The sequence below is a fragment of the Dromiciops gliroides genome, chromosome 6 (genome assembly GCF_019393635.1).
Source record: "Dromiciops gliroides isolate mDroGli1 chromosome 6, mDroGli1.pri, whole genome shotgun sequence".
Taxonomy (NCBI): Eukaryota; Metazoa; Chordata; class Mammalia; order Microbiotheria; family Microbiotheriidae; genus Dromiciops; species Dromiciops gliroides.
In genome coordinates, this window is record NC_057866.1 from 228,582,499 (window position 1) to 228,592,062 (window position 9,564).

At 41.3% G+C, this 9,564-nt stretch overlaps 1 protein-coding gene across 1 annotated transcript in view; it reads right to left on the minus strand.

Moving 5' to 3' along the window:
- Positions 1–9,113, minus strand: part of LOC122732958 (cytochrome P450 2U1) — a 31,410-nt gene extending 22,297 nt beyond the window's left edge. The window contains 2 exon segments of the mRNA XM_043973413.1: positions 7,291–7,897; positions 7,899–9,113. Of these exon segments, the coding sequence (XP_043829348.1) occupies positions 7,291–7,897; positions 7,899–8,003 (712 nt within the window). The 5' untranslated portion in view covers positions 8,004–9,113.
- Between the last annotated feature and the right edge of the window lie 451 nt (positions 9,114–9,564).

Below are 9,564 nucleotides of genomic sequence, written 5' to 3' on the forward strand. Positions count from 1 at the left end.
GCTCATCATTTCTTATATTTATTTCTTATAGTATCAATCATATACCACAACTTGTTCAGCCATTCCCCAATTGATGTGCATCTCCTTGATTTCCAAGTCTCTGCCTCCATAAAAAGAGCTGCTGTATTTTATTTTTTAATAAAAGTATTTTATTATTTTTGTTATATGTAGAGATAGTTTTCAACATTTGTTTATATAAGATTTCCAATTTCCAATTTTTCTCCCTCCCTCCCCTCCCTCCCCTCTCCCCTAGACAGCAAGTAATCTGATATAGGTGTTTTATATATCTATATCTATATGTGTGTATGTATGTATATGTATATATATGTGTATATGTATATGCATGTATATATATATAATAACATTAAACATAGAGCTGCTATATTTTATACAAATAAGTCATTTCCCCATCTCTTTGATCTCTTTGGATACAGACTTAATAGGGGTTTTGCTGGGTCAAAGGATATGCATAGTTTCAAAGCATTCTCCAGAATGGTTGGACCAGTTCACAACTCTACCAACAGTACATTAGTGACCCAATTTTTCCACATCCCGTCCAGCAATTTGTCATTTTTCTTTTCTATTGTTTTAGTCAATCTGACAGGTGTGAGGTAGTATCTCAAAGTTGTTAGAATTTGTATTTCTCTAATCAATAGTGATTTGGAGCACTTTTTCATGTGACTACTAATAGCTTTGATCTCTTCTTCTGAAAACTGCATGTTCATATCCTTTGACCAATTATTAGTTGGGAAATGGCTCTTATTTTTTCTAAATTTGTCTCAGTTCTCTATATATTTGAGAAATTAGGTCTTTATCAGAGAAACTTGCCAAGAATTATCCCCCAGTTTTGTTTTCCTTCTAATCTTGGCTGCGTTAGTTTTATTTGTGAAAAAAAAATTGTGAAAAATGATAAATTTCATGTAATCAAAACTATCTCTTTTAATTCCTGTGATCTCTTCTATCTCTTGTTTGGTGATAAACTTTTCTTTTGTCCATAGATCTGAAAAGTACAGATTTTTATGATCCCTTAATTTGCTTTGTGATATCACCCTTTATATATAAATCATTATACATTTTGGTCTTATCTTGATATATGGTGTGAGATGTTAATAGTCAATACCTAGTTTTAGCTAAATTGCTATTATCCAGCAATTTTTGTCAAATGGTGAGTTCTTACCCCAAAGCTTGGATCATTGGGTTTGATCATTTTACCACTGTGTACTGTGTACTTGATGTATATACCTAATTGATCTACCACTCTATTTCTTAGCTAGCGCCAAATTAGTTTTTGGTGATTACCTTTTTGAATATAGTTAGAAATCTGAAACTGCTAGGCCACCTGCCTTCACATTTTTTCATTGATTTTCCTTGATATTCTTGACCTTTTGTTCTTCCAGATGAATTTTTACTATTTTTTCTAGCTCTAAAAATTAATTCTTTGGTCATTTGACTGGCATGACACCACACCAAATAAGTAAGTCCTTTATAAAGAATTTATATTTATATAGAATTTTTATATTCACTTGTTCATTTATTTATATAGAATATATTTTATTTATATTGAATATTTATGTAGAATTGTTAATTATATTGACTCAGCCCACCCATGAGCAATTAATATTTCTCCAATTATCTAGATGTCTTTATTAGTGTGAAATGTGTTTTGTAATTGTGTTCTTATATTCACTAGGTTTGTCTTGGCAAGTAGACTCCCAAGTACATTAAGATCTTACAAATGAGTATATATTCTAAACCACTGTTGCCCTTGGCACCCTCTTGGGTTTTTCCTGGGTTTTTTTGGGAGGGGGGTTGGCAGGGCAATGGGGGGGGTAACTGAATGGGGGGGGGTAACTGACTTGCCCAGGGTCACACAGCTAGTAAGTGTCAAGAGTCTGAGGCTGGATTTGAACTCAGGTCCTCCTGAATCCAGGGCCACTGCTTTATTCACTGCTCCATTTAGCCACCACCGCCCCTCCCACCGTGGCACCTCCTTAACAAGAAAACCAAATGTTTGCTGGCTGAAGTAATTTCCAGGCTCCTTTGGTCTCCTTGTTTGTTATTCTGATGTATACATATAACACAATGTATATTGGTTAAACTACCTTCAGAGATGGGAATAATCTAAATGTATCCATTTCCCATTTTGTGGTTGTTGTTGCCAACAGCTCATTCAAATAAGTCAAGTTGGAATTCTCAACATTATCTCATTTTTATTCTTCTAGCTTGGTATTCGTTTTGATCGTTGCTGGTAGCATTATTATACACAAACAACAATATTTGGGAATAATTTCTATGTTTTTAACAAGTTATTTTCCTTTCCATTAAAATATAATAATTGTTTTTATATACATCTTATTTGACTTCTTGAAGAAATTATTCATTATCTATAGGTGTGAGATTACTAGATAATCTATAAACTTTGGATTTCTCTCATTTCAACTGTCAAATGAGATGTATAAAAATAATTTGTAAACTGTCACATAAATGTTATTATTTTTATTCTATTGTTTTAGCTATTTATTTTCATGAGAGGAACTATTGAAAGAAAGGAATAGGTCTCTTACAGACTGAACCTAGGGTTTCATTGATATAGGGGACTCCCAGATGAGGGAATCCCTACCAAGGTAATTTGTTCCTTTTTCTACAACTTGAAGTCTTAGAAGGTTGCCTGGACACTGAGAGGTGGAAATACACACACACACACAAATAAATATATAAACACATATACATAATATATATGTAAAATCATTCTATACCTACTTCTATTTATCAGTTCTTTCTCTGGATGCATATGCCCTTTGTAGTTAATTTGGGCATTTAGTCAGTTACTATTGTAAATAGTGAGGTTAAAATATATAATTTTGATTACATTAATTAATTTAATTAATTTTTGATTACATTAATTTAAAAAGGGTTTGTACAAATAAAACAAATGCAGCCAAGATCAGAAGGAAAGCAGAAAACTGGGGGAAAGTTTTTATAGACAGTTTCTCAGATAATGGTCTCATATCTAAAATATATAAAGGACTTTGTCAAATCTATAAGAATATAAGTCATGGCCCAACTGATAAATGATCAAAGGATATGATGATGAAATAAAAATGATTTATAGTCATATAAAATGCTCTAAATCATTATTGATTAGAGAAATACAAATTAAAATAACCAGGAGATATCATTTTATACCTGTCAGATTGGCTAGAATGGGAAAGTGGCAAATGTTGGAGGAAGACGAGTTCAAATCTAGCCTCAGACCCTGGGCAAGTCACTTACCCCCTCCCTCAGTTTCCTCAGGTGTAAAATGTAATAATACCTACTTCCCAGAGTTATTGTAAGGACCAAATGAGATAATAATTGTAAAGTACTTGGCACCTTACTTGGCACATAGTAAGCACTAGATAATGGTTAACTGTAAAGACATTTAAGGCTAACACTGGAAATATTATGAGGAATGTTTTTTGTTCATCCTAAAAAGCACTTAATACATGTCACATCTCATAGCCTATCACCTCTTAGATTGAAGAGGAATCCTAAATTTTTCAGACTATAAAACCACCTCTTCTCTGGATCATTTTGTAGCCCTGCTTTAGGTAATCTCCATTTATGTTGTTCATAGTGCCTGGCACATTTGTTCTTGTCATTCAGTCATGTATGACTTTGTGACCCTGTGGACAACTATTAGGTTTTCTTGGCAAAGATACTGGAGTGTTTTGCCATTTCCTTCTCCAGTGGATTAAGGTAAACAGACTTGTGCAGTTCACAAAGCTAGAGGCTGAATTTGAACTCAGGTCTTCCTGACTCCAGGCCCAGGACTCTATCCACCGAGCCATCTGAGTGCCCCGACTGGCACATAGTAGGGGCTTAATAAATGTTAGTTGACTGACTTCATTGACGTGTAGTGACCAGAACTTGTATGAATGTGTTTTCTTCGGCAGTCTATAATGTTATCTTTCCTGAGGCAAAATAGCTCAGTTGATTTGATTTTTCCCCTAAATATTTTGCATGCCTATGATGAAATTCTTCCACTTTTTACCCTCTTTACACAGAGTAAAATTTTTCTCCAGGAATTAGTTTCACTTTCCAAACCTTAGCATCAGCTGGATGCCTGAAAATATCACTATGCAATTCTAATTTATAGAAATGTTAAATGAGACCAGTCCCCATCACAAAAAATGGAAGAAAAGAGATCATAAAAAAGGGAAAAGGACCCACATGTACAAAAATATTTATAGCAACTCTCTTTTTGGTGGCAAAGAATTGGAAATTGAGAGGATGCCCATCAGTTGGGGAATGGCTGAATAAGTTGTGGTATATTGTGCTATAAGAAATGATAAGCAGGCAGATTTAAGAAAAACCTGGAAAGAATTAAGCAGACTGATGCTGAGTGAACAGAACCAGGAGAACATTGTATACAGTAACAGCAATTGTGTGATGATCAGCTATGATAGACTTAGCTCTTCTCAGCAATACAATGATCCATGACAATTCCAAAGGACTCATGATGGAAAATGCTTTCCACATCCAGAAAAAGAACTATGGAGTCTGAATGCAAATTGAACCATACTATTTTTACTTTTTTTTTCTTTCTTGAGGTTTTTCCCTTTTGTTCTGATTCTTCTTTCACAACATAAGTAATGTGGAAACATATTTAATGTTATTGTACATATATAACCTACATCAGATTACTTGCAGTCTTGGGGAGGGGGAGGGGGAGGGAAAGGAGGGAGGGAGAAAAATTTGGAACTCAAAATCTCATAAAAATGAATGTTGAAGACTATCTTTACATGTAACTGGAAAAATAATATTAAGATTGAACAAATATCTGGAAGAAAATGTTCCCAAACAATTGCCTGTTCATTCCTACCCTTTATCTCTTATTTCTGAGCAAGTCTTCCAGTTGTAATAAAATATTCTCCCCAATCTAATGGTCCATTTTTTCAATAGCCTTTGCTTTTATCATAAACTTAAATTTGTATTCCAGGGTTTTATAGATCTTTCAAATTCATCTCTTGTTTCTTCACTCAGATCAAATGAAAATATTTAATTATTTAGAACTAATTTTCCCATTATAGGTCACAGGTTTGGAAGGAATTCCAAATCTCTTTTGCTTTCAAAAGCAAAGTGGCAGGGGGCGGCTAGGTGGTGCAGTGGATAAAGCACCGGCCCTGGATTCAGGAGTTCCAGAGTTCAAATCCGGCCTCGGACACTTGACACTTACTAGCTGTGTGACCTTGGGCAAGTCATTTAATGCCCGTTGCCCCGAGGGAAAAAAAAAAGCTAAGCGGCATCATTTTTAGGTTTGCAAAGCACTTTATTTTTTTTTCTTGGTAGTATTTTATTTTCCAATTACATGAAAAGAACTAACAGTCTGTTTCTAGATGAAGTTCACGATTTAGGAAGTAACTCCTTAATCCAGCCCTCAAGCTTCCTTCCCCTTCCCCCGGTATCCATTCGCCTGCCCCACCCCAAGCAGCTGCTTTTGCTTTTCCCAAAGACTTTCAGCTGGATTCTAGCTAGTATTAGCTGAAGATGAAACAAAGATTTAGTAGTTCACAGGGCAAATTTACTAACCCGGAAGGAGAAGTTACAGCCAAATGGAGATCGACATTGAAAGGGTTTTAGGATGCTGCTGGTGCCACAAAATGCCACCCTGATTCAACAGTTTTCAACTTTAAAAGCTCAGCTAGATCAAGAAACTCGCTTTATAATGGGACTGGCAAAATTCAAGGTAGCAGGTAGATAAGAAGACTCTTAGGGACAGTGCCTGTCACATAGTAAATGCTTAATGTTTATTGACTAACTGGAAAAAATAAAAGATGAAACCCAAAAAAGGAGTTTGTGGTCAGGAATAAAAGTTATTTCCTGTAGCAATCTGTAAGCCATTTTCCAATGAGTCCAGTCACTCTTTCAAGTCAGTTTTTTATCTTTGAACTCCTCAATGCCCGGGTCATCCATGGTACCTATGGGCATGTATGCAAACTTAATTGGTTATGCTTTAACAAACAGGACTCTAAAAGAAAGGCTTTTTAAATTCACCACCTGTGTGTGTGTGTGTGTGTGTGTTTACAACTTACCGAGAAGCAGAAGGAAAATAGACTATATCCTTTAACTGTCTATCCACACCTGTACTCACTAAGTGAACATGACCCATTTGCACTCAAGAATATTTCACATGTGGTTTTATTGGTGTCTCTATGTATATCAGCACCTCTTCTACCATCTACCAACTGGCCAAGGACCACCTGGCACACATACCCAATGACTTTTCTTTCCTGAGTTACATAGACTCTATGTGCCAGAAGTGAGACCTGAATCCAGGCTCTCTATATCCCCTTTACTAGATTGGCATTGCAGATGAATTTATAACAATGGCCCAACATGAAGCTTTTCGATGGAGTGGGGTTTGAGGAGTTTCAGAAAGTGCCAGTTCTGCTGGAAATGGGTAAGAGGAGCGTTTACCATGAACATCACTGTTGCTGCAAGGATTGAATAAGTTTCCTCTATTACCGGCACATAAACATACATATACATATACATATACATGTATGTGTGTGTACACACACACACATGTATATGTATGTAAGAAAACAAGCTTAAGTAACCCCCAAATATAAAAACTACATTTCACCATTATTGGTTTCCTTTGTGTTCCTATATATTTTATTTTATACATGTAAAAACATCCCGTGCAGTCCAAAAGTCCCACCAGACTGCCAAACAGGGCCCATGACCAGAGCGAACAGCATCCTCTGCATTGGAGAAGCACTTCAGCCACGCTGAAAATCGGGGCAGGGGCACCACACCATCAGTAGCAGATCAGTCGGACAGTAGGGAAGGGAAGGGGTGTCACTTTTGGTCACTCCCTCTCCCCACCCCCATGGGGCTGGGATGTGGGTGGGGAAGACAAAACGGGTGAGAAGGAAGATTTTTTGCGAGCATCCTTCACTGGAGACTCCGGGTACTGCCTCCCAGCTTCTCCAGCCTACGTGCCACGGCGGTACTTCTAACTAAGGGTGTTTAAGAGACACAGGCTCGGAGTATCACGGAAGGGACCCATGAGCTCAACTGCACTCCCAACTCCTTCGTTTTCCATAGAGACATCGAGGCCCAGGGAGCCCTGCTTAATGCCACAAGGGTAAGATCCCAGGTCCTCTGCCTCCTAATCCACTGCAGGTGCCACCTGACCCTGCAGTGCCTCTCCATCCCCATCGCCGCTTCTGGAAGCGCCCAGGGCTCCTTCTTCCGCATCCCGCGCCACCGGCGCGGTCCCTGGGCGCCCCAGGTTCTTACCCTTCTCCTTGGTGAAGATGGAGATGAGTGGCACCCGGGGCCGGTCGCTGAAGACCTCCGCTTGCTGCACCAGTGCCTCGCGCACGCTGTGGAAGTCACAGAGGACCACCACCAGGTACGGCCCCAGGTAGAAGCTGAAGATGGGGCCGTAGAGCCGGGCCATGTTCGCCAGGATCACCTGGGGGCTGGCCAGGCGGGGCTCCCGGGGCCTGGGGGCGCAGCGCGGCGGCGACGGCAGCGACGAGCTCCACCTCCTAAGCGCCGCGGGCAGCAGCACGAAGCCCAGGTTCCCCACCAGCGGCCAGGGCCGGGGGCCTGGGGGCACCCCGCGCTGGCGACCGAGCAGGAGCCCCCAGGTCAGCAGCAGCAGCGGCAGCAGCAGAGGCAGCAGAAGCAGCGCGCAGCTGAGCGGGTCCTGGAGCAGCCGCAGAGAGCCCGGGGAGCCCTTGGGGCCCGGGGCCTGGGCCCCCTCCGCCGCGGACATGCCTGCGGGTTGTTCTCCTGAATATTTATAACCTCGGCCGCCCGCTCCCTCCCTCCCCCTCCTCCAGCACCTCCAGTTCCTCCTCCTCCTCTGCTGGTCATTCCTAGTAGCCGAGAGAAGGAAAGGAGGGAGGGAGAAGGGGAGGAGAGCCAGCTCTCGACCGAGCACTCTGATTGGCTGCTGCGGCTCTTCTTCTTCCCTTGTCCATTGTGACGCTACAGTCAAACATTGTGACACCAACAGAATGGGGTGAGGGGAGATCCACCCGCTGCACTCGCAGCCAGCGCTCTTTCCAGCTCAGTTACAGCCCTTGTCCTGGTCTGCTACCGGTGTCCTGGTCTCAACTCTCGCTCACACAAAACACCACCCCTCTGCTGCTCTCCCTGGGTCCCTGCTACCCTTCCTGGGTCTGGGCTGTAGGTCTGCAGGCTGACGCAGAGGCCTCGCTCCAACTCGCGTTCCGTTAAGTGGGAAGAAGGAGGCAGCCAGTTTGTATCTGAGACACTGGTAAATGTTTCCGAGAAGCCGGGCAAATGCCTTGATGGGGTGGGAGAGAGTGTGCAAAGAAAACCCTTTAAGAGCTCGTCTGCTAGCTATGCCGGTGGGCCTTTCCATCTGGCTAGGAGATCAAAATAAAAGTACTTGGGGAAGAGGATTGATCTTAGTGATCATCTCTTCCACTCCCCTCTGCCCAGATTCACAGTGATTGAAATCCGATTGAATCAAGGGTTTTCTGTCTCCAAGTCCTGTACACCAGGCTGCCCTCCTCATACATGTAGTAGGTGACAGCGCTGGTAGGATTCTAGCCCACGGGCCCCGAATTCAAACCGCTCTACCGCATAAGTTCGATTTGCTGGAGGAAAAGTTACCAAGGTGAGGTGTGGGGGATGGGTTGACATATTGGGAGACCACAAAATTGGAAGAGACCTCGGAGGATGAATTGGACAACCAGCACACAACGTGAACTCATCTTCTAGGAATGTCCCAATAGGACATTCTCCTTTGGAGACTTCCAGTGAAAGGGAGCTTACCACCTCCTGAGGCAGTACATTCCATCCATGGACAGTTTCTTGCATCAAACGAAAATTTACTTTTTTTGCAATTTCCCACCATTCATTGTTGATAGTTGTGCTCTCTTGAGACAAGCAGAGCCTGGACCTAATCTGTCTTCCACCATGTGGTCTTCAAATATTTTATTTTTGTGAGGAAATCGGGCTTAAGTGACCTTTTCAGGATCACAGAGCTAGTAAATATCAAATGTCTGCTGCTGGATTTGAACTCAGGTTCTCCTGACTCCAGGGCAGGTGCTCTATCCCCGGTGCCACCTAGCTTCCCCCTTCAAATACTTTAAAACAATTAAAATGGATTGCCCCATTCCCCACCCCTCCATCCCCCTCCTCCACCACCTTATCTTATCTTCTCCAGTAAATATCTTCAGTTAGTGCAACCAGTCCTTTAGTGGCATAGCCACTCATTTGAGTGCTGATCTGGTCCAACCCAAGCCTAACAAAGACTCCCCAATACATCTGACTCAACAATTGGCCACCAGTGAGAGGGAACCCACTACCTCCCAAGGCAAGTCATCCCACTTTTGTTCATCATTGAGTTATTTTAGTTGTGTTCAACTCTCCATGACCCCATTTAGGTTTTGTTGTTGTTTTTGTTTTTTTTGGCAAAGATATTGGAGTGGTTTTGCCATTCCTTCTCCATCTCATTTTACAGATGAGGAAACTGAGGCAAACAGGGCTAAGTGACTTGCCCAAGTCACATAGCTAGTAAGTGTCTGAGGC